Raw genomic sequence first — 26316 nt, 5'->3', positions numbered from 1 at the left:
TGAGCACGGTTTTTCTCGCTTCGGTATTTGTTATCACCCGCGCATACGTTTGGAATATTTTTCACCATATCTCCTCGCACAGCCTTTACGCGATGACCACACGAACTTTGCATTTGTGTTGGGTAGTGTTTATATTGGTTTCTCGCTTCCGAATCGTATCTGGTGTCCCGCTTTGGCAATCGGCGTACGCGAGCAAATGACAAAACTACAGAGGTTATAACCCGCAGAGATGACAAGGTGCTCTCAATCATTCAGTGCAAACCAAAGCGGCGTTAGTGTCACATACAACTGCAATAAATTTCCTAAATTTCAGCCCTTTTGGCGTGGTTTTGACAGCAACGCCTCGTCACTTCTGTAGTTTATAGAAACTGTAGACAAAACAAACATTCATGAGCTGGTGTTGAAAATGATTATGGACGGCGGTGGTAGGAAAAAGTGCTGAACGGCAGAGATCTCTCCCGTTTTTTGGTGGTTAAAGTTTGCTGAAAATATTTTCAACTCTGCCGCTAGTGCTTAGTTATTATGGTGTTTTCGAAGCGGAAGATGAAGCAGCTGTTCGCGTTTGGTGTGGCCGTAGTTCTCGGTAGGTTCCGCGGCGAAGTTGGAAGTGGTTTCCAATCTCAATGTTTCTTTTGTCTGAATTCTGACTAAGAAGGAAAATCCAGATTGCCAAATTATTTGATGTCGGGGCATTGTGCAAGCGTAGTATTATCCGTCCGGTGTTGGTTATCTGTTATTTAGATGTTTTGAGGACGGTGCGAAATGTTACGAAATCAGCAGTATTGACATGATTAGGCAAGCACTTCGGAACGAGCACGTTTCGCCTTGGGTTTAAGTGATGATGTGCCGAGTGCTGTGAGATAGATGTTTATCAAAGGTGTTAATCATTTGTTTCCCCTTTTCCAACATTCACGACCCACAGTGATCTGTTTGTACAAGTCGTGGGGCAATCCAACCGGCGACGGCAAACTGAGTCTGGGAATTGGAAATAAAAATGATCTCGATCACGGCGGAGAACGGTTGAAATATGTACATCAGCGGAACGAACATCCGTCGTTGGATGATCCCCAGGCAGTGGCACCCAAGACACACCCGGATGCCGACATGGCCGATGGGTTCGATGAAGAGCATGAGTCGCTGCATTCGGCCAAGAAGCAGATTCTTGAGCTTGAGCGAAAGATTCAGGAGCTGGAAGGCCGGATACCGCGGAAATATCCCGACGTCACTTTTCTGAACTACAAAAATAGAAAGCGAATACTGGTAAGTGAGGTTTTGTTTTCCATATCTCTCAAACTGACTGATAACAAAAACCGTTGGTGTGCGAAAGTTAGATCATTTCGTGACGGTGGCTTTTGTTTAGTCAATGACTAGTCAATCCAATGATGAACAAAGTTTATTGTTTCATGGGTCTCATAAAAATTGCTGTCACTCACTATACCAACAGGGCTATAAAATAACGTTTTTTTTTAATTAGGGCTGCTGCTAAAGTCAATCTGTAAAAAATAGTTTCATCAATGAGGCAACCAGATCATAGTGTTAGCAAAAGCATGAGCATCGGCTCCAGTAAAAAGCCGATCACCCGCACTGCAAAAGATGATGAATCTTTCAAGGTTGAGGTGATTTTCATGTACAAAACAGTCTCTTATCTAACAGCCTCCTAGTAGTATGATGAACGTAAAAAGCAGGGCACGGAGGCTATACATAACGTGCTTCATTATAAGCGTCTGCAGTGCGAAAATCTACAGATAATACTGTGCCGGTTTTGTTCATTGAAACAGCAGAAACTGTTAGTCGTTGTTGAAAAAGCTTGTACTTTACATATTACAAAATTAAATTTTTCGATTTTTTTCGACTCGTGCATGGGTTAATACCCCTTAAGCTGAGCACTTTCAAAACCAATTAGTATACTGTGCTTAATTATCACAATGATAATTGAAAGATATGCGCACGAAAATTGGGCTGAAATTGATTCCATGAATTTATTATTTGTAGGCACAATATATTATATCTAAACCTACATCCTACGTGCTGTGATAAAAGTTTTCAATACTATCTCTGTAGGTATCCGCCAACAGCACCATCAGAATAAGAAGCTATATTGAATAACAAACATATGGCACACGATGAACAAAGAGCGTAACGTCTTTGAAATTGATCTTTCAAAACATGTAAATTTACACCAGCAAACGACGGCACGTCGCACGTGTAATTAGTACGATGTTGAAAACAACTATTTTTCGTATTTATTTCGTTTCTTCAAGTCTTACTCTTACGCTGTCTAAAGTAAATCTCGGTCGGAAGCCTTCACTACCGCGTGCCGCCTTTACTGATGCGGTAACATCGCGTGTACAAGGAGTACTTTTTCATTCGATTATAGATCTTGAAGGCCCCAGTGATGCGATGCGTTGCCGAGAGTCGCACACACACGCGCAATAGATGACGCAGACGTGTGAAGCTCCATCATCTAAATCTACTGCCATTCTCCGTACGCCAGGTTTACTTTAAATATTTGGATTACTAAAACCAAACAGAACATTAATTTTGATTCACTCTGTAATAAAGGCTAGGAGTATCGCATCGCATCACTGCCCAAATAGTCGTCAACCAAACCCAAAGCGAAAGAGTTTGTAATATTATATTTTTGTTCAAAATTTTATTCGTAAATGTTACAAGTTGGACCGTTGCAAAATGTAGCCATGTAGATCTATTATTAAAGTCAACATCAACATGTCAGATGAATAAGAAACTTGATTAAACAGATGGTATTATTTGTTTCAACTCAGACTGATCTCAACTTCTTCATCATTTGAAGATCAATTGAAAGCTGTTCAAACTGGACAACCACAGGCGGTCCTTGTGTATTTTTTTGCTGATCCCGTTTAAATTTCAAACGCAAGCCATGCGTAAATCGAAATTCCTTTATGGTTATTAAGATTGATACTTTACGGTTTTTTACGTCAATCAGAGCTACGTCAGTATTTGCAATGTGCTCAGTGTTGTTCTCCACCGTTAAGGGTTTTGCCATATTCATACTGTACTCGCAATTAGCTAACCATTGCTGGAAGCCTTTTTCACTTAACCTATTCACGTATAATGGCGACAGTTGATGTCAATTTTATTTAATGTTTTCACGTTTGAAATTTCAGATTGTGGTAGATGAATAAACATAAGGATTCGCATTTTTTTTTCAATAAAATGTTTTAAACTCATAAGGTCATTCCTCAGAGAGCCATTGAATTAATAAAAAAAATATATTAAAAAACAACCATTTTAGCCGCACTGGAATATATCAGAAACGAAAGACGTCTTCAAATCCGAGTTGAATTTCGTAGTGCTGTCAAATCATTATATTGAAAAAAGCTAGTGATAATATTTCTGAAAGATAGAATTACTTCTTACGGCGAGATTTTGAGACAGGGATGTTAATTGTACTATTAAAAAAAATATCGAGAGCATCAAGAAAGTTGTCCAATTTCAAATGCTTATAACTCAGTCAGTTTTCAACGAATTTCCTCCATTCTTGCAACAATCAATTGAAAGTTTCGCTAGGCGCCTACTCAGATTCGGAAAATTTAGATTTTATGAAACTAACTATTGTACTGTAGAAAAATTTAGAGTTTTCTTGGTTTGAATGCAAATTACAATCAATCAGAGCTTAGAACAAAGCTATTAAATATCAGTACTTTTGGAATCGGAATGATGTCCAGAAACCTGAAATTGACTTCGAATGTCGTTTCGATATCCACGATGGAGACTTCTGGTTCCCAGTGAACAGCGTAAAATGATAATATATCACCTAATATGGTTACTACCGTAATCTATAATAATTAATTTCTTTATAATAAATAATTTCTGCAGAAAGAAGGAAATCTGTTGAAAAATCACCGACTTATACGCATTCGAGATTGGACATGGTTTTCATTTTCGTTCTTAGATTTTCATTCTGCACCCCTATGTAGTGGGACATCCTGGGAGGCGTAGTTCTACTTCAAAAAAAATCTTTAAAAAAGCTATTATAAATTAAATGTATCCCCAAAAACTCACTTTTTAAAGATCTTCTTTTTTCAAAAAAAAAATAATAAATAAATAAATAAATATTAGCTACAACTTCACTGAAGACAAACAAAGATCAAACAAACCGTTAAGATGCAAGAAATGTTTTTTATCAATAATAGTCCTAAAGTTTGATTTATGCCAAACACATAATCCGGGACATCATGTTTTGGGATAAACCTTCTTCAATAAATGATTTGTGTAAAATTTCAGACGGATTAAAAATGTAGTTGAATATTTATACTGGGCATAATCACAATAGTGTGCGCAAGTTTTTTTTGTAAATTGCCCATTATGAAAGACAACTAGTGTACGCTTGAACAAGTTCCATGATATGGAGAATTAGCTGAGTAACATTACTTACTTTACTTTTAAGGCGACAGACCGATTATCGATCCAGTGCCGAATCCAGAATACGTCGCCATATCCCTCGGTCTTGGGCTGCTATCCTCCAATCGCCCCTAACACCTATTTCGCGTGCATCCTCGTCGACAGCACACATCCAACGAGTGCGGGGTCTACCCCGAAGTCGGAGACCTCTATCGGGATTCCTGCTAAATATAGCCTTCGCTTGACGCTCATCCGGCATTCTCGCTACATGTCCAGCCCACTGAAGCCTGCCGTGTTTTATCCGCTTGACTATATCGACCGATTTGTATGCCTGGTACACTTCATGGTTCATGCGTCTGCGCCAAACACCATTTTCTAGTTTGCCGCCAAGGATTGAACGCAAAATCCTACGCTCAGAAACACCAAGAGCTCGCCGATCAGCCTCTTTCAGCGTCCATGGTTCATAGCCGTAGAGAGCCACCGGAAGAATCAGTGTTTTATGGAGTGCAAATTTAGTACGGATTTGCAGACTGCGGGACCTTAGCTGGTTACGTAGTCCGTAAAAAGCCCTGTTTGCGGCTGCTATCCGCCTCTTTATCTCACGGCTAACCTCGTTGTAACATGTCACTAATGTTCCCAGGTAAATAAATTCGTCGACTACTTCAAATGTTTCCCCATCTAGCACCAACCTCCGATGGACTACCACGCACTCTGCCAGCCACCATGTATTTCGTTTTGGCACAGTTCATGACAAGCCCTAATCTCGCAGCTTCCCTCCTGAGAGGTCCGAAGTCCACAGCTCTACGGTTGATACCAATGATGTCGATATCGTCCGCAAAACCGAGAAGCATGTGCGACTTCGTAACGATGGTGCCGCTTCTCTGCACACCAGCCCTCCGTATAGCACCTTCCAATGCGATGTTGAACAATAAGTTCGACAGCCAACCATCTAACGTCACGAACGAGTCCGATATCTCACCGGCTATCCTGACGCTTGATGTAGAACCTTCAAGGGTGGCACGTATTAGCCTAATCAGCTTTGTTGGGAAGCCATGTTCAATCATAATCTGCCATAACTCATTTCTCTTGACTGAACCGTAGGCTGCCCTGAAGTCTATGGTATGGAGTTGAGAGGTAACTTCCAAAGAAGTTAAACCTCGATGAAGCAAGAGCCCCGCAAAAGCAAAGCAAATGCGCTGAGCTCTCAGGTTCAGCGTTGCAAAAGCGACAATAGTCGGTTAGGACTTTGCCGATTTTCTTTAAATGATAAAGAGCAGGACAGTGTCCAGTGAGAAGTCCCGTGATGATGCGTAGATCACTACGAGTTAAACTAAGTAGCCGTTTGGTAACCGTAGGGTTAGGGTAGATAAACTGTTTAGCTTGCCTGCAACCCTGCGCATGTTGCCATTGAGATGCTATCTTTAGCTTTTCCCATGTACTTAGTCCGCCTTTAATGGCGGATGTGGAAGTACCCAAAAACGGTTCCGGTCCAATGAATTGCTGAGCAGATCCTTGTCTTGCGAGGCTGTCGGCATGTTCATTTCCCTCGATTCCGCAGTGACCGGGTACCCAAAGTAGCATAACTTTGTTGAGGCGGGAGAGTTCCCTGAGTGTTGCGATGCACTCACAGACTAGTCTGGAGACACATGTAGCAGACTTTAATGCCTTTAGTGCCGCCTGACTGTCCGAAAAGATTCCGATTTTCGCATGTCTATATTTGCGATGTAGACATGTTATAGCACAGATATATATTGCGTATACCTCCGCCTGAAAGACGGTTGGCCACATACACATTGAGATAGTGGCCTTTATACCTGGTCCGTAGATCCCTGAACCAGTCTGGGATCCGATTTTGAGCCATCCGTGTAGAAGCGGATTGTGCCCGATGGAAGACTCGGCCCTCTATTGTTCCACATGGAGCGATCTGTGTCGATCACTATATATGGAACGTCCATGTTTGGCTTCGCTTCCATCCAGTCCGAGACTGTTGTTACTAAAGGTGTCAGCTTAAACTCATTTAGGATGCTTAGGTGACCCGTTAGGTCACCTTCGAGCATCGTTGTATTTCTTTGCAGCCTTAGTGCGCCAAGCTCTGCTTCCTTCTTCACATGGAGATGTAGAAGAAGTAAGCAAAGCAAGTGGAGGCTGCTGTCGGTGTTGTGCGCAGGGCACTGGTAACTGAGAGACAGGCCAATCGTTGGACTTTGGTAAGTTTCGCCTGAGCTGTCTTTTCATTTACTTTAGGCCACCATGCGAGGGCTGCGTAGGTTATACGTGGCCGAGCAATGGTGATGTAAGACCAGAGCGCTAATTGTGGTTTTAGCCCCCAGGTCTTGCCAAACAGTGTACTGCAAGCCCAGATAGCTGAAGTTGCCTTCTTGATAGCGTAGTCTAGGTGAGCAGTCCAGTTCAGCTTTTTATCCAGAATGATTCCAAGATATTTGGTCTCATTGCTGAAACATAGTCTTACCCCATTCAGTAGCGGAGGAATGATTGTGTGCATTCTTCGCTTGGTAAATGGTATAATGACCGTTTTAGCGGGGTTAATGTTCAGCCCTTCTTCTGAGCACCACTGAGAGGTGGTGTTAAGTGCCGTTTGCATACGACTAGATAGAGTTGCATCACATTTTCCCCGAACAATAAGGACTATATCATCAGCATATCCAATGACTTCGAAGCCCAGCTGTGATAGCTTGGTTAGGAGAACGTCTACCACCAGTGACCATAGCAGTGGAGAGAGAACTCCTCCTTGAGGACACCCTTTCACTTCCCCTACTGTGACAGACGTATCCCCCAATGCAGCTGTGATATTCCTGCTCGAAAGCATTGCTTGGATCCAGCTCATTGTAGTATCATCGACTCTTTTATTTTGTAGAGCCGTGTAAATTGATGCAAAGGACGTGTTATCGAAAGCTCCCTCAATATCAAGAAAACCGCAGACCGCTGTCTCTTTATATTTCAAGGACTTCTCGATCTTCGTCACTAGGCAATGCAAAGCGGTTTCAGTAGATTTACCCTGTTGATAAGCATATTGATGCTTGTGTAAGGGTAACTCCTTCAGAAACTCACTGCGGATGTAGTTGTCCGTAATTTTCTCCATCAACTTGAGAAGAGTTGACGTCAGACTTATAGGTCCGAAAGCTTTGGGCAATGTTTTGTCTTTTTTGCCTGGCTTTGGTATAAACACCACCTTAACGTTCCGCCAGTTGACCGGGATATGTCCCATAGTAAAGCTGGCTCGAAAGAGGCTGATGAGTTCGGACATAACGACTCCGTCCGATTTTTGTAGAAAGATTGGTAGAATGCCATCCGGTCCTGGTGACTTCATAGGCTCAAAAGAGCTTAGTGCCCAGTTGATAGAAGTCTCCGTGAAAATTCTACGAGCGAGCGCTGCGGAGTCACGTGACGTTATGCGTCTGGATTCGTGGCTCTGTAACTCTTCGACGTTCGAACCGGAGATTGCTGTCGATCCAGGAAAGTGAATGTTCATAAGAACATCCAGCGTTTCCTTGGTGGTGACAGTCAGACTACCATCTTCCTTTTTCAACTGCCCAAGACCATTCGTGTGATCTTTGGACATTGCTTTTTGCAGTCGCGTTGCCTCAGGTAGAGTCTGAATGTCTTCACAGAATCGAATTCTAGACCTCCTTTTGGCTTTGCGTAGCTCAGCGTTGTATTTTGTAAGGGATGCTCTATAGGCTTCCCAGTTGGACGTGATTTTAGCCCTGTTGAACAAGCGTCTAGCTTCCCGACGAAGGTTGCTGAGAGTTTCATTCCACCAGGGCACATCACGGCAGACTGTTCGATTTGTTAACGGACAGTTTGACATAAAAGCTTCCGTGATCCTGTGCTGTAGGTCACTTGCTGCGATGTCCAGTTCACCTGGAGTTCGAATATTTTGGTGGCAGGATGTTCTCGAATTGACCAAATGTTCCTTAAAAGAGTTCCAGTTGGTTTTCTTAGGATTCCTGAAATGTTCTCTTCTCAGAGGAGTAGCCTCGACGTCAAATCTGATGTGTCTATGGTCTGATAAACTGGGTTCATCAGAGACATGCCAGTTCTTGACTTTCTCCGTTATCGAGGCGCTACATAGAGTGAGATCTAGGACCTCTTGTCTAATAGCATTACTGAAAGTTGGCTCGTTTCCCACATTGCATACATTAACATTGTTAGAAGTAAGGTATTCAAGTAGGTACTCACCTCGAGTGTTGACATCCGAGCTGCCCCAGACTGTCTGATGCGCGTTGGCATCGCAGCCGACGATGAGTGGCTTGTTGATGCTTCGGCAGTATCGCACAAGTGCTGCGACTTCGGATGGCGGTATATCGTCCTCGTCCCCCGGGAAGTAAGCGGAGGCAACAACCATTTCTTGAGTGCCGTTGGTTGTCGGGACTTCCACCGCAATGGCAACCAAATCCCGTTGGATGAACTCTGTAATGGGAACAAATTTAATGTTTCTGTTCAGCAGAATTGCAGTCCTGGGATTTGACTGTTGATTACAATAGACCAACTTACTGTTTGTGTTGGCTAAGCCAAGGATCCTGGTGTCGTGGACCCATGGTTCCTGGATCAGCGCCACAGATAGCTGATCCTTGGTGAACCTCCGGCAAAGAACACCAGAGGCGCCCTTTGCGTGATGGAGGTTCACCTGAACGCAGCGTATGCTGCTCATTTTGTTGGCAGCGCGTCCTTCGTCGGATCTGGTTGAGATCCGATTGGCGGACGGTTGCCATCAGCGGTGACGCTGGGATGGGTAGTCTGCATACCCTCAGCAACAGGCTCCCGTTGCAGCAGACAGTAGGCGACAGAAGTGCTACTCTCACGTTTAGGCGGCGGAATTTGGCTCTGAGGGTCGCGACTGTTCAGATGCTCACGCTTACTCCTCTTTCGATTTTTCGGCGGAACCTTCTTCGCTATCGCGGGAGTGCGTCGAGCAGGTGGTAGCGGTACACTCCCTGAGGGAGTCTCCGAACGTACCGTTCCTGCCTTCGCACCAGAACCTTTCGCGCCTGTGTTTGAGGACTTTCTGCCAACCTGCCGCATGCGTGCTTTGCCGTACTTGTAGTTCAGCAGGAAGCTCTGTGCCGCTATGAGGTTAGCAGACTGTTGGTCCAGCTCCACCATCAATTCGACAGTCTTTCCAGTAACGTTGCGATGACATACTCGCCATGCACGTGTGGAGAAACCGTCGTTCTGATTTTGGAGAAGACGGAGAATTCTCTCATTTGTGGTGTCCACACTGTCCTGGAAGTACCCTACAAATTTTAGGGCCTTCGGCAGGTTCTCGTGCGAAAGACACTAAGGTGTGCTCCCTCCCACGGTATGAGAGAAGACGCCGTGGTCTCCAGCCATCTAACTGTGTCGTTGTCGGCACAGTCAAGTTGTAGGGTACCGTTTTTTAGGCGGCAGCTCCTGAACTTGGGCCTGATGGCCGGTGACTCCTGGTCTGCAATGCAGTCCAGAATGGCATCTCGAACAGTTTTTAACTGTTCAGGGGTAAGTAGGGAGGCTGGATAGTCTATTGTTGTGATAGTCAGGCTCGTGGCCTCCAGCATCTCCCTATATGTTACCCCTGACGTTTGTCGCGGTGCAGGGGGCTCCGCGCAAGCCAAGTCCCGGGGCTTTTTGCTGCTCGGGCCCTTAGCGCTTGTGTTTGGCGACGCTGTCTCAGTCGACCGCTGTCGCTTGGTTGCGACCTGACCTGAGCGGTCAGCTTGGTCGACTGGTTGACGAACTATGCCTATGGCCTCCTCGCGTGAGTGACCCAGGCTTAGCAGTCTTTTAAGACGCCGCCGTTGCGATTGGGAGAGCCGTTTGACATCAGCACGAGGTGACTTAGGTTTCCCCTTGTCCCGGGCTCTCTTCTTTCCCGCTTGGCGAACCGAGGATTAGTGATGAAACTGAAGGTCCTCCGTCCAGCGATTCGCTGTCGAGGTTGAAATCCATCTCCAGTTCCATCTCCTCGGTTCTGCTTGTAGCGTGCAGCCTTGTGGGGCTGCACGCCATGGAGTGTGTTGGCTCCATTTGTTCCGACAGGTTGAGGTTGCCGGGGCCCTTTTTTGAAAATTTGTTAAACTCCAGTTTTTAGTCCCACGAGTTTGCCACGAAGGAAGGGGTCATCTGCGTGTCACGATAGCCTAACGCAGAAGGCTAGGTTACTGTGGAAGGGCGCCAGGTATTCCACAGGCTCCGTTAGCGGCTGGGAATTTATTAAACCCCCCCACCATTCATCTCTCGGCACGGGTCGCGTCACACCTTAGCTTAGGGGTTTAACCATTATTTTACGTAACAGCCATGGTTAAGAGCTGTTACAACCATCCTCCTTTCCAGGGGCTTTGGACCCTCTGCGCCAGTTCTCAATAATTTAGGTCTATTCGTACAGGCTACACTAAACTAAAGAGAACCGTCACAGGCGGAGTTCAAGCAGTAACATACTGAATATAAAAACTGGCAATGCTCCATGCACTCAAAACTTAAAAAAACTAAAAAAAAAATGTTTACTAAATGTTGAACTGATCACAGTTAGAATATAGTCGAACGTGACTGTGATATTACGTAATTGAAAATCTCGCAGTACCTTCTTGTTAGAGATAAGTGACATTTGTTGGTTCAGATATCTACAAGTAGGCCGCAAACGTCCAGTAGCTGCTCTCGATTCCCGGTCACGGATAAAAAGTATATTTTAAACATTCAATAAGCGTTTAACTGAATACTTGTCCAGCTGCTCAAAACGTGCCATCTTATTGAACTTGCTAAGTCCGTGTCGTACTCGAGCTAAAGTTTGGCTGACTGTCACTAGAACAGTGCTTCCCAACCTTTAAAACTATAATGAACAAACTTTTGTCTGTTCGATTGGAACTTTTTAGTGACAGTCGGTTAAACTTTAACTCGAACGCCTCAACAACCTTGGTCTATTGCGCCTTTCTATCTGCGCAAGTATTAGTGGTCAATTCTACTAATAAATTGTTTTCGTAGGTTGCAAATCAGTAACACCCTGGTGGTAAATAAAAATTTCTTTTTTCTTAAATCTTTTTTTCAAGTTGTAAACCGATTTTGTTCCATAAGTGTTGCAATGTATTCCCGGACTAGTCTGGAATGATTCCAATTTTGGTCTATAGCTGCGCTTTAGACATATCGTAGCACAAATGTATTTTGCGCACATCTTTGCTTAAAAGGCGGTTGGTCAGTTACCCAGAGAGATACTGGGCTTTTTACTTGGTCCGTAGGCCCCTGATACAGTTTGGGATCCGATTTTTGAGCCAGACTTGGCCCTCCATTGATCCACACTGACTGATCAATCACCTTATATGGAACATCCATGTTTGGCTTCGCTTCCATCAAGTCCGAGACTGTTGTTACTAAAAGAGTTAGCTTGAACTCCTTGAGGATGCTTAGGTGACCCGTTACGTCAACTTCGAGCATTGCTGTATTTTTTCGCAGCCTTAGTGCGCCAAGCTCTGCTTTCTGCTTCACATGGAGATGTAGAGGCAGTAAGCAGAGCCTGGCTTCCATGGCTGCAGTCGGTGCTGTGCGCAGGGCACTGGTAAATGAAAGACAGGCCAGACGTTGAGCTTTGGTAAGATTTGTCTAAGCTGTCGTTTCACGCCGCCATACTAGGGCTGCGTACGTTATACGTGGCCGAGCAATGGGTTTTGCTGAACTGTACTGCAAGCCCAGATCGCTGAAGTTGCTTTCTTGACAGCGTAGTCTAATTGAGCAGTCAAGTTAAGTTTCTTATCCAGAACGATTCCACAATATTTGGTCTCATTGCTGAAACTCAGTCTTATCTCATTTAATAGCGGAGGAGTAATTGAATGCATTCTTCGCTTGGTAAAGAGTATGACAGTTTTAGCGGAGTCATGATCAGCCCTGAGAGGTGGTGTTAGGAGCCGTTTGCATACGACTAGAAAGAGTTGTATTACATTTTCCTTGAACGTTTTTTTGAAGTAGAATACTTCTCTCAGGAAGTTCGGCTACATAGGGATGTGAAATGAAAATCTATAACCGAAAAAAGCAAAAAATATGTCCAATTTCAAATGCTAATAAATCGGTTAGTATTCGATGGATTTCTTTCGTTCTTGCAGCAATAGATTGGAAAATCTTCTAAGATTCTTCCCAAAAGAAGATAATTGTAATTTTATTATTCACACTATTGTACTATTGAAAATAGTCAAGCCTTGTCAAAACGAAAAATTCGACCTCTGATTGGTCGTTATATGATTGCTTCCCAAGCACGGTCGACAGAATCATATACCTTGCAATTGAAAACATGCTATTTGGCCTACATAAGAGCCTGTTTCAGCCGAAGCCGCTCATAATAGTTCTAGACAGCGACAACAGCAGTCGTCCTCCCTTAGCAGCAGCATCAGCAGTGCAGTGGATACCAGCGATGGCGGAAAGCGGCCACAGCTGTGGCGTAGCAATGGATAGCGCACTAGTTGCAGCGGATTCCAGCAACGGAAGCAGCTGGGCCAGCTGATGCAGGGACAGTGGATACCAATGGCAGCAGCGTATAGCGACCACAACTGTGGCATGACTATGGATAGCGAACTGCAGCGGATCTCAGCATCGATAGCGGATGATGCAATGAGGCACTTTAGTGAAATGCAGTCTCTGTGCGATAGTGGGCACTAGTAAATGCATTCAATGAAAAGTTGACTCTTTTTGACCACGCGTGAGCCGTCTAGTTTTGAGTGTTATATCAGCATTTCATTGTTCACTTTATCACAACGAATACTTTGTTCGCACTGTCGGTGATAACGCAAGGATGTAATCGGCATTTTATCCGATACTAAATTGAACAACAAATTGTCCTTTTCAGGATGATATAAAAACCGTTGATGTTTTCTCTTGAGTTATTTTCATTTTTAAATTTGAAAAAGTTATAACTATATTTACTTTATCTCCGTGTCTCAAAACGTACTGAATTATCTTCTCCTTCAGTCATGGGCACGACATCCAAAAAAATTTCATCTCAAAATTTAAAAATTGTCAAGCCCAAACCATGACAAGCAACTTACTATATTATTGAAAATGGTCAATCCTTGTTGAAGCGTAAAATTCGATTGATCTGATTAGTTAACGTTTATTTACTAGAAAAAATGAATGACACGCAAGCAGCCGGGTTATCTTTCTTGTAAAAGTATTCTACTTCAACTTTGCGGTCGTGGCTTTGCACACAACCTTCCTGTTATTTTCCTGTGTGGACTCATCACTGCGACCAGAGATTAGATCTATTGTGATATTGCCCAGGTGTTTTCTGTACTTCTGTACTACTACACTTCATATTATTGGCAGTATCACTATTGAAGTAAGTGATACGCTTATCATTCATATCTGTGCTTGTGTGTAAGTTCTACTTTTCCGTTTCAAGCTTACTACTCTAATATACCGAGCCTCTGTCCCTCCTAACAATATCGCCTAATTACAATTCCCTGGAGAGAACTTTCATACGTTACTCACACCAGTTTTATTATAACAGGGACTTGTTTTTGTTAGAAGGAGAGTCAACAGAGGTACTGTAGAATTCAGATAAAAGTCCTTTGGCAACTAAATGGCCTGATTCTACTAAGATTCGAACCCAAGGCGGACTCTGTAACCTTGCGGCTACGGAGCTCCCCTTGAACGTTATCAGCATAACCGATGACTTCGTAGCCTAGCTGCGATAGCCTGGTTAGGAGAAGTGACCATAACATTGGAGTTCGAACTCCTCGTGTCTCCTAATGCAGCTGTGATCTCCTGCTCGAAAGTATTGCTTGGATCAAGCTCATTGGGGTATTGTCGACTCATTTGCTTTGTAGAGCCGTGTAAATTGATACAAAGGACGTGTTGTCGAAATCTTCCCCAATATCATGAAAAGCGTAGACCGCTACAAGCAGGTTTCAGTAGATTTATCCTGTTGACAAGCATATTGATGCTTATGCAAGGGTAAGTCCTTCAGAAACTCGCTGTGAATATAGTTATCCGTAATTTTCTCCATTAACTTGAGGAGAGTTGACGTCTGACTTGTAGGTCTGAAAGTTTTGGGCAAAGTTTTGTCTTTTTTGTCCGGCTTCTTTATAAACACCACGTAAACGTTCCGCTAGCTGACCGGGATATGTCGTAGAGTATAGCTGGCTCGAAAAAGGCTGATGAGTTAGGACATCGGTTCTCAACCTGGGGTACGCGTACCCCTGGGGGTACTCGAAAGCGTTCAGGGGGTACGCGAAAGAAAAACCAGTAATGGCGGACAAAGCAATTTTTTTTATAATACTTCATTTGTTGTTCAATTTTGCTCCTAAAACATGACTGTAGCAATCAAACAAACCATAGTTCATTTTTAAACCTGAACTAAACTAACGGGTGACAAGTAAAAATTTGGAATTGTTTTCTGCAGCTGTCAAAAAAGGTGGAAGAAATTAAAGTTAAATTAAAGTTTTCTTTTGTTGCCGAAACAAGAGCGTTGTACGGCCTTCAAGTCCGCTTTTCGAATGCATCTCTTGATTTTACTGATCAACTGTTCACAATTCGTTGATTTCCAGTTATTTTTGCACCAAAGAAACTCAAAATCCCAAGGAAATCTTCGATTGAACGACACTGGGGTGGATTTGTTGGGTTGCGTATTTGGGGTACAAATGGAGTCGAGTGGTTGCTTAGGAACGTTTGTGTTTTTGACGTACTGTGATGATATTTTTCTGGCTAAATCACATACCCAATTTATCTGTGTGATGTTTTAAAAGAAATGGAATCATAATGTTGTTCAAACATTCGTTCTGGTATAAATTTTAATTGATAGCCAAACCACTAGGCTTGAACCATGATTTGACAAAAAGGGAAAAGTTCTTTTCTGTTCACTACGCTGGCTGGTCTTTAGCTCTCTCCCTGGCGGATTATAGTTGAGGTTTGCAGGAAACCATAAACAATAGAAACCGGAAGATTTTCGCTTTCAAAATGGTTTACTCACCTCTTGTCAAAATTGTTTTGCAGTTCATACCGAACCGTATAATGCACTTGCGGAATGCTCCTTGTTTGGACGCCATTTTGAACCGAATTGAGCTCGTATAAACAAAACACAAAATACTGACATAAAGAGGAAAGATAGAGCTTTCATATACATAGTTTCATTTCTCTCATCTTCATCTCTCTAAACATTCCAGATTTTTAGTTGTCACCCGTTACCACTACTCTCTCCACTATACAAGAGTATTCCAAGCCAGGGGGTACAATCGATATGAAAAATATCGTTAAGGGGTACGCGGACAAAAAAAGGTTGAGAACCGCTGAGTTAGGACATGATGAGTCCTTCCGATTTTCGCAAAAAGATAGGTTAAATGCCACTCGGTCCAGCTGATTTTATAGGCTCAAAAGAGCTAAGTACCCAGTTGATAGAAGTCTCCGTGAACAGTCGACGAGCGAGCACCGCGGAGTCACGTGACGTCATGCGTCTGGATCTGAAGCTCTTCAATCTTCGACCAAGAGGTCACTGTCGAGCCAGGAAAGTGAATGTTCATAAGAACATTAAGTGTTTCTTTGGTAGTGACAGTCATATTTCCATCTCCCTTTTTCAATGGCCTAAGACCATTCGTATGATTTTCGGGCATCGCTTTTAGCAGTCGCGTTGCCTCAGGCAGAGTCTGAATGTCCTCACAGAATCGAACTCTGGATCTCATTTTGGCTTTGCGTAGCTCATCGTTGTATTTAGTGGATGATGCTCTATACAACCCTTCCAGCTGGTGCTGAAGTACGATATAACAAGCCAGTCGTCGTAGATTCGAGTCCTGGCTTGGGAGAGACTGTTAGTGTCAGTAGGATCGTAGCGCTAGCCTCGCAATGGTTTTGTATACTGAAACAGTTGGCTGCTAAGTCTGTGTATAATAAACAGAAGGTCTAGTTCCGAACAGGAATGTAGCACCAAGGCTATACAAAAAGCTGTTGAACAAGCACATCACGGCAGACTTCGTTTCATTATTGGACAGTTTGAAGTGAAGGATTTCATGACCCTGTGTTGTAGGTCACTTGCTGCGATGTCCAGTAGGATGTCCTTAACGTAACCAAATGTTCCTTAAAAGAGTTCCAGTTGTTTTTTTTTTTTTGAATTCCTGAAGTGAGAGGAGTAGCCTCCGTGTCAAATTTGATATGTCTAAGGTCCGATAAACTGGGTTCACTGGGACCCACTTCACTATCGAGGCGCTACATAGAGTGAGATCTATGACCTCTTTTCTAATAGCGTTATTGAAAGCTTGTTCGTTCCCTACATTGCATACATCAACGTTGTTAGAAGCAAGGTTTTCGAGCAGGTACTCAGCTCGTATGTTTACTTCCGAACTGCTCCAGACTGTGTGGTGCGCATTGGTATCGCAGCCGACAATGAGTGGCTTGCTGATGCTTCGGGAGTACTTAACCAGCTCTGCGAATTTGGATGGCTGTATGTCGTCCGTGTCCCCCGAGAAGTGAGCGGAACCATGAGTATTTCCTGGATCATGTTAGTCGTTGGGACTTCCACCGCAATGGCAATCAAGTACCGTGGGATAACCTCTGTAATGTTTCTCTGTAATGTGATAAATCAAGTTACCGTTTGCGTGGGTTAAGCCAAGGATCCTGGTATCGTTGACCCATGATTCCTGAATCAGCGCTGTGGGTAGCTGTTACTTGGTGAATCTCCTGCAAAGAACACTAAAAGCGCCCTCTGCAGGAAGAAGATTCACCTGAAGCAGCGAATGCTGCTCACGTTAAGTGAACGACACGTCTTTCATCGGATCTAGTTGAGTTCCGATCGGCGGACGGTTTTCATCAACGGTGACGCTAGGTTGGGCTGTCTGCGCACCCTCAGCAACAGGCTCTCGTTGCAGCGACGGCCGGCGACAGATGTACAACTTCCACGTTTGGACGGATTGCGGCCCTGAGGGTTGCGACTTCTCAGATGCTCACGCTCACTCCTCTTTCGATTTTTCGGCGAAACCGTCTTCGTTGTCGCTGGATTTCAACGTGCCTTTGCAACAGGGCCTTTCGCGCCATGTTCGAAGACTTTCTGCCAATCTGTCGTATGCGTGTCTTGTCATGCTTATAGTTCAGCAGAAAGCTCTGTGCCGCTATTAATTAGCAATTTCTCGCTAAACATGTGAAAAGGGCCCATGTGCCATATGTAAACAAGCCACAATTTCACGTTTTTCAATGAATACAAGCTTATTCTACTCGTACGAATAAGATTTTTTGATAAAGAGTGAATTCTTTTATCAATAAATCTTATTGGTAAGAGCAGATTTCGCTTGTATTAATCAAAAAAAAATCACAAGAAGGTTGTATGCAAAGCCACGACCGCAAGGTTGAAGTAGAATACTTTTACAAGAAAGATAACCTGGCTTGCGTGTCAGTCATTTTTTCTAGTAAATAAACGTTGACCGTTCATTGGCAGTATTGTAATTTCTTTTTGTCTGATAATTTGAATGAAGTTCATTGGATATTTTTAAATTTTGTGCAAATGAGAAGTTGAAGTGCTGCCGAATTATAATATGCACATTTAATACGACATCATTAAACGGGAACGGAACAAAGGCTACGGTTATGCAGAACGCGAATGCCGGCGCGATGCGATTCGCCCTACCGTGGTGAAATGTACAACTCCTTTTAAGGCGAAGTAGAGCTATACATTTCAACAGATTTCGTCTTGCCGAATCGCATCGCGCCGTTATTTGCGTTCTGCATGACCGTAGCCAAACACTAAGCGACGCAAACACGTAATAATAGTCAGAGTATGCATGTAGATGAAGATAATTAACTTTGGATTATAGCGCAAAACGAGAAAATATTAACTCTTCAAATAATCATTTGTGTTCTTCAAATTTCAGTTGTTCAATTTAATATCCGTTGAAATGTTTGTTTATTATCTGATGAAGCTCTTATATAGGCCAAAAGATTCCCAATTTACTAGGTCCATAACTCTGCCGACCGTGCTTGGAAAAGCGCGGTATAACGACCAATCAGAGGTCGAATTTTGTGTTTTGACAAGGCTTAAGAGTTTTCAATAGTACAATAGTTCGAATGATAAAATTGCAATTTCATGCATTTGGTAGGAATCTTAGAAGATTTTCTAATCGATTGCTGCAAAAACGAAGGAAATCCATCGAAAACTAACCGATTTATTAGCATTTGAAATTTTTCTCACTTTTTTCAGTTTTAGATTTACATTTTACATCCCTATGTAGCCGAACTTCCTGAGAGAAGTATTCTAATTCAAAATTAAATCTTCATTAATTCATTTGTTGTCCTTATAAGAACAATTGTTCAATTTATCATAGGATGTAGTGTTTATCTTACATCTCTGTGTTACCTTGATAGTGAGGACTAAGGCGCACGGTCAACACAATGAGAAAGGTGTTTTCACATTGAAAACTAGACACGGCTTTACTGGAGGAAGTGCCTGGGTCTTTGCCGCATTGATACAAATTTTCCAACTGTTGAAGTATTCGGCCAGGGCATCCAGGCCTTGTTGAAGTTTTCTTACTAGCGCCCTGATCACGCGACCCTTGAATATCATCGGCAAATAGTGATAGTTTACCTCCACCAGGTAGATCAGGGATGTCTGATGTGAAGATATTGAAAAGGATTGGACCAAGGATACTTCCTTGGGGAACCCCGGCACCAATTGCAAAAGTGTCAGAGCTGATGTTGTTGAGGCTGACCTGGAATGTTCTGGCCGATAGATAGTCCTGTATAATCTTCACCAGGAAGATTGGAAAATTGAATCTCTGCAGCTTACAGACCAACCCATCATGCCAGACATTGTCGAACGCCTTTTCGACGTCCAGCAATGCCATGGCAGATGTTTTAGCGACGGCTTTATTCCGCCTGACGATGTCTGCAACACGCACAAGTTGGTGAACAGTGGAGTGGCCCTTGCGGAATCCAAACTGTTCGTTAAGGAATATGTTGTGGGAATCAGCAAAATCCAGCAGCAGGTGTTGTATGAGCTTTTCGAATAGCTTGGATAGAGCAGAGAGGAGGCTTATAGGGCGATAACTTTTGGGCGAAGTCGGATCTTTACCGGGCTTTAGTATGGGAATTACCTTTGCTATTTTCCAACAACGTGGAAAGTATCCAAGTTCAAAGCATCTGTTGAAGATGGATGCAAGATGTTGGTACAGTGAGTCGCTAAATGCTTTAGCTCGATGTTGAATATTGCATCAAAGCCAGGCGCCTTCAAGGTTTTAGTTTGTTTGATTGTGTTTTTGACCTCGTTCGCCGTCACTCTCTGCTCTTCCGGAAAGATGTTGGGGGACTGTTGAACTGTGTGTAGGGTGTTAGACACGATGTCTTCGAGTGGACTTATAACCCTATTGCCTTATTGGTGAGAGCTTAGGAAGTGATTTCCAAGGGCATTTGACTTTTCAGCCGGTGTTAATAAATGTCTACCATCAGAGGAGAGAGGAGGGATTGGTTTGGGTTTGTTTTTAAGCACTTTGGTAAGTTTCCAGAAGGGTTTGGAGTAATTGTCTAGACCGCTGACTAATTTGGAGAAGTTACGGTTACGCAACTCTTCAACTCTAGCTTTAATTATTTTAGTGAGATTATCGGACGAAATTTTCTTATCTCGTTGACCAGTTCTTTGGTATTGCCTCCGGAAGATATTTCTAAGCCTGACCAATTTGTTAGTGGTGGGATCAAAATCTAAAGACTTACGGTTGACCGGAATCTGTCTAATGTTTTCTTCCTGGGCCAAATGAACGGCAGCTTGGATCTCTTCGACAGCCCCATCAATGTCTTCGGTAGTCTCGATCGGCCGATTAAAATTGACATGTAGATCGACACTCCGTCCGAATGCCGGCCAGTCGACATGGTGGTAGTCTCGACGATTTTGCTGGTGAACCTCGACTCCAGAACCGATACTTAACAGCACCGGATAATGGTCGGAGCTCAGTTCCTCGAGTACGGTTGGATGCCCGATGTTGTTGAATACCTTGGTGATAAAGATGTCAAGGGTCGAGAAACTGCCTTTGCTGAAGTATGTGGGACTTGTAGGAGCCAGGATGTTGTAGTGACCATGTTGAAAGTCGTCACTCAGGACGATTCCGTTCCGATTGCGGCGCGTGTTGCCCCACACTTCGTATTTGGCATTGATGTCACCGGCGATGAGGTAGTTGCCGTGTCTCCTCGTCAGCTTCATGATGTCGTACTTTAGAGTTACGTCAGAGCCATCCCGGACGCGGGTTTGCCTCGGACAGTATACCGTGATGCAAGAAGGAGGGCCACTGTTGGTGGTGATTTCGATGCCGATTGCTTCGATAAGTTTAAGCTGGAGGGAAGGAAGCAGCTTGAACCTGATGCCATTCCGTACGGCAATAGCCACTCCTCCACCTGAGGAGTTAGTGCGGTCTAGACGAAGTAGGCGATGGTTCGGGAAGAAGCTTGAAACATCAGCCTTCAGATGGGTTTCTGTCAGGAAGCAGATATCGATGTCGTTAGTTTTGAAGAACTCACCAAGCTCGTATATTTTTCTCTTGATGGATCGAGCGTTCCAATTTAAGAAGTTTAGGTTAGGTTTGTGGCCCATATTTGTCGAGGAATTCAGATACCACCGAGATGGCAGCGTGGATCTGGTCCTGTTTGCACCTACAAGTCATTAGGCGTTGGAGAAGGTTCATTGAGAACTCCTGGATAACCTCTGGTGAGTAAAGGTTAGTGGAATGGCCCAGGCTCCTGTCAATCCGGGAGGAGGTTGTGATGACAAGGGGGGCGGAATAGATTCAGCAGCAGCTCTAAATCGGTCATGTACCGACGATGTACCAGACGGTGGTTTGTTATTCAGCGGGAACGGTGTAAGATTTGGAACCACATGGCGCAGTCGCGGAAAATTTTCTTCATTAAAAGCAGGAGCCCTCTTCCTACCAGTTTGCTTCTTTTTGGCAGCATCCTTCCGGATCTTGATGAACTCAGCTCTCTTTGGGCAACTCCGATCGCTACCCTGATGTTGCTGCCCACAGTTTGCACATTTAACTACCGTGTCCGACTCGCAATTGGTGGTGACGTGATTGCCGGCACATTTTTCGCAGCGGGCGTTCATGTTGCAATTTCTGGTACCATGTCCAAATCCAAGACAATTCATACACTGGGTGACATCACGATGACGTGGGCGATATGGCTCCCACTCAACGACGAGACTGAAGAGGGCACGAATTTGGCGAAGTGCGGCCAGAGTAGTGGAACCCTTTGCAAAATGCACCAGGTACAGCTGATCGCGGTATGCACCAGTTTGGTCCTTTCTCACAATGGTGGAAATTCGTTGAGGCTGGAGGTGTAGGCGTTCCAGTTCCTTCCTGAGCTCGGTTTCCAGCAGGCAATTGAGACCTCGAACGATCACTTTCAGCGGTTTGCTATTGAGGATGTCGTGTGTACAGAATTGGAATTCACCATCAGTTAACTCCTGTTTGACTTTGCCGTAATCCAAGAGTGACGAGCACATAATTTTGATGCCCGTACTGCAGAGCTTAAACAGAGGGTAGATCTGCATTCTGGCGAGCTCATCTCGCAGCATGCCGATTTCAGTTGTCTTTACAAACAGCGGAGGCACCTTCTCCCGAATTAGAACCGGAGCTGAGTCGGTTTGCTCATTAACGGAAAGAACAGAGAACGGGTTGCTTTGAAGCAGCGTTTCGTTGGAATTCTTTGAACCAGGCTGCTTGCGAGCACGTTTGGATTTGTCTCCTGTGGATGTGGATGCATCCGATCCCTGATTTAGGCGACCCATCACCTTCTGCTTTTTAGATGGTTGTGTGGAAATAGACTGTTCCACTTGTTCACACTGCATTTCCTCCTCGGAAGGAGGGAGAGCCGACCTCTCAATGCCAGCCAACGCGGGATACTCCGCAACGAACACGAGAATAAAGACCGAATATAAGAAAACTTTACGAGCACAAAGAGCGTCTGCACCGCACAACGGTTCGACAGAGAATGATGATGAGCGGCTCCGGCTGAAACAGGCTCTTACATAGGGATGAAAATAGGAATGAATTATTTTTCGTAGGTGGTGGAATGACATAACTTGAAAAATATGTGTGACTTCATTCCGGCTCAGAGCGATCATTTGATAAGCTCCACCTCTTTTTTCAGTTTCTAAAGTTTTTCTCAGTTTCGTAGCACGGATGCACAAAAATGATTTCTTGTCGAGCCGGACCGATAGCACTCTCATTGAAGCAACAAAATAACATGTTTTGTGTCGTGTTGCGCAGCTTCGTTGAAGAAAATGTTCCCGTCCCCGTGTCGCATGTAAGCAGATTATTGCGTTCAGTAGACAGTAGATAGTGTATCCAGCGAATAAACATCGATGGTGCTCTCACACACGCAACGGTTTTAACCCGTATCTTATTGCGGTTTGTAACATCAAGCGATTTCGTTTGCTCGCTGTTGCGTGTTGCATCATGTTGCAACTTGGCAGCTGGGAGACGACAAAATTCTGTTAATGCTAATTGATTGAATCGACTTCACATTAGCTCTGCATAGTCGAACTAACTGCTTTTGTGAATGCGTTCTAACAGGGCAATTTATTATTCAATGTCGGTTATGCTGATCGCAGCCCTTGCGCTGCCCCTACAGTGGGGAGTTTACTAAATAAAGTAAAAATTAGACAACTACAACAGAATTTGATTGCATCCCGCACAGAATGTCTGCTTGTGTTGATGCAAGAAAATTATTAACCTTCAATTATTTGTTTATTTGCCTTGAAAAAAGCATGTTGCGGTTCAAAATCGGTTGCTAATTACAACCTTTGAGCTGCCCTAACATTGGGGAAATTAAGATACACGGACAACATGCACTGTGGAAGCTATTTCACATTCAGTAAATAAGACGGGTGCGACAAATTTAAATTGCTAGGATGCAACACAGAATACTTGCTTGCGTTGACAAAAATTATTAACTTTCAATGACTTGTTTATTTGCCTTCAAAAAGGCATTTTTATTTCCAAAATTGGATTTCCTGATGGCAATCTTCATGCTGCCCCAACACGGGGGGAATAATGGCTGTCTGGCGACACACGCTGAGAAAAACCGCGCTGCCCCTGAAACGTGGTGACCAACCACAGGGCTATTGCTGCTGCAAAGGAAGGACGACTGCTGTTGTCGCTGTACACACGCTGAGAAAAACCGCGCTGCTCCTGAGACGTGGTGACCAACCACAGAGCTAGTGCTGCTGCTAAGCAAGGACGACTGCTGTTGTCGCTGTCTAGAACTATTATGAGCGGCTCCGGCTGAAACAGGCTCTTATATAGGCTAAATAGCATGTTTTCAATTGCAAGGTATATGATCCTGTCGACCGTGCTTGGGAAGCAAGCATATAACGACCAATCAGAGGTCGAATTTTTCGTTTTGACAAGGCTTGACTATTTTCAATAGTACAATAGTGTGAATAGTAAAATTACAATTATCTTATTTTGGGAAGAATCTTAGAAGATTTTCCAATCTATTGCTGCAAGAACGAAGGAAATCCATCGAATACTAACCGATTTATTAGCATTTGAAATTGGACATATTTTTCACTTTTTTCGGTTTCAGATTTTCATTTCACATCCCTATGTAGCCGAACTTCCTGAGAGAAGTATTCTACTTCAAAAGAGGAAATTTAGCTTGTTTACATATGGCACATGGGCCCTTTTCACATGTTTGGCGAGATTTTTGGTTTAAATCATTTGTTTTTTTTTTTACTGAAACAAAGCTTGTTGATACAAGTAACACGAACGAAGTAGAATTCATAAAATTCAGAGAAATAATAGAGAATCGAGATAGGAAAAACAATTCATTGGAATTCTTCTATATTAAAAAGTAGATTATCCGAGCAACTGCACTGAATACTGAGTAAAGTAACAAAAAAATTAAAGATGTCATACAAGTCAAACATATAGGGTATCGAACGTCAGTGGTTTTGTTCGGCAGTTTTTCTGCAGCAATCTTATGCAAAAGGGGGCCGAATAAAACCACTGACGAAGACGTTCGATACCCTATCTTAAATATGCTCAATCGTGTTTTAGTCTTCAACACCTTCTACGACAGAGAAAGGTTGCCAGACAGAACTTAAAGATTGCCAATTATAAAAGGAAACAGAAAAAATATGAAACATGTTACGAGATTATACCTACCTACGACTGAAAAATTAATGTGAAGGGAATGAAAAAATAATTTAAAATAAAAAATCACCTTTGGAATAATTAAAACAAAACATTTTTCAATGGAAATCAACTGAGCTTGAAAAATAAAAATTGACAGGAAACAACTACTTGCGAAACAAAAATTTGCAGAAAAACAGTTGCACGCGACTAGCTTATTTATCCATTTGTGTATTCATTTTCAGATCACCGGCGGGGCCGGTTTCGTAGGCTCTCACCTTGTCGATTACCTGATGATGCAAGGGCACGAGCTGATTGTGGTGGATAATTTTTTCACTGGGCGCAAGCGCAATGTCGAACACTGGTTGGGTCACGAAAACTTCGAGCTGATCCATCATGACATCGTCAACCCGCTGTTCATCGAGGTGGACGAAATATATCATCTTGCCAGTCCGGCCAGTCCACCGCACTACATGTACAATCCGGTGAAGACGATCAAAACCAACACGCTGGGTACGATCAACATGCTCGGCTTGGCGAAGCGGGTAGGAGCGAAGGTGTTGATTGCCAGCACTTCGGAGGTGTACGGAGATCCGGATGTGCATCCACAGCCGGAGACCTACTGGGGTCACGTAAATCCGATTGGACCGAGAGCCTGTTATGATGAGGGCAAACGTGTGGCTGAAACGCTCAGTTATGCCTATGCCAAACAGGAAAATGTCAATGTTCGCGTGGCACGAATCTTCAACACTTACGGTCCCCGGATGCACATGAACGACGGCCGAGTGGTGTCTAATTTTATCATCCAGGCCCTGCAAAACCAGTCAATTACGGTATTTTTCTCATTACCTTTAATTACTAGCTATTAAATAAGTATATCTCACTTTTTAGATGTACGGAAGTGGAAAGCAGACACGATCTTTTCAGTACGTCTCCGATCTGGTGGACGGTTTGGTCGCACTGATGGCTTCCAACTATACGCAGCCTGTTAACTTAGGGAATCCGGTGGAACGTACTATCGAAGAGTTCGCCGAGATCATCCGGGATCTAGTTGGATGCAAGAGCAAGATCGTCGAGCTGCCCGCAGTGGAGGACGATCCACAGCGGCGGAAACCTGATATTTCCAGAGCCAAGAAATATCTCAACTGGGAGCCGCGGGTTAGTTGGCTATATTTATCGATTCAAGAAAGAATAAAAATGCATGTTTATTTCTTGTAACCCGTAGGTTCCGCTGAAGGAAGGTCTAGAGAAAACCATCGAATACTTCCGGAAGGAGCTGGCCCGCTCAAACCACTCCCAGCGCAATATTTTCGTGCCAGAAACGACGGAGAGAGCGTGGCACTAGCAGAGTACCAGGTGGTGATTGGCCAATGGAGCAAAATAGGTGCTATGAGCACTCGGGTGGTAAGAAGCGGATAATGACCACACGATGGAAGCTAACGTAAATGGGTGCAATTTTCTGGTTCATTTCTCTTGCCCATCATGTTTGCAGTACAAATTTTTCAACGTTCTAAACAGTTAAAATATCCAGAACCATTCATCCTTTTACCTGTGTCTGATAAGGTGTGTGAATTTGATAGTCTTGTCGCAGAAACTTCGAGCGCTTGAAAAGAGGATTATAGAATGTCAATAGATTAAAATAGAATTGACTTTAGGGCGCGGTTCAAAACTTTTTGTTTTTGTTGGCTTTTAGCATAAATTTATTTAGAAATTTATTGCACTCAACCGTTTGCGAATGTTTCTTCTGTCTAGTCTGTTTTTATTCTACGCTGTTCATTTTTTTTTTCTTGTGTGCGAATGTAAAAATAACTCATTTCAGTTTATAGGGTTGTAAATAAAGGCGAAATAGTTGTTAGTATTATAA

The 26316-nt window shown here is 43.5% G+C and overlaps 1 protein-coding gene across 1 annotated transcript; it reads left to right on the top strand.

Moving 5' to 3' along the window:
- Window positions 1–253: 253 nt before the first annotated feature.
- LOC129732363 (UDP-glucuronic acid decarboxylase 1) lies at window positions 254–26316 on the top strand. Its single transcript, XM_055693199.1, has 5 exons — window positions 254–583; window positions 923–1260; window positions 24698–25285; window positions 25344–25610; window positions 25678–26316. The coding sequence occupies exons 1-5, from the start codon at window positions 523–525 to the stop codon at window positions 25795–25797; spliced, it is 1374 nt and encodes a 457-aa protein (XP_055549174.1). The 5' UTR covers window positions 254–522; the 3' UTR covers window positions 25798–26316.

Source organism: Wyeomyia smithii, chromosome 3 (genome assembly GCF_029784165.1).
Source record: "Wyeomyia smithii strain HCP4-BCI-WySm-NY-G18 chromosome 3, ASM2978416v1, whole genome shotgun sequence".
Classification (NCBI taxonomy): Eukaryota; Metazoa; Arthropoda; class Insecta; order Diptera; family Culicidae; genus Wyeomyia; species Wyeomyia smithii.
This window is presented reverse-complemented; position numbering and strand designations above follow the sequence as displayed.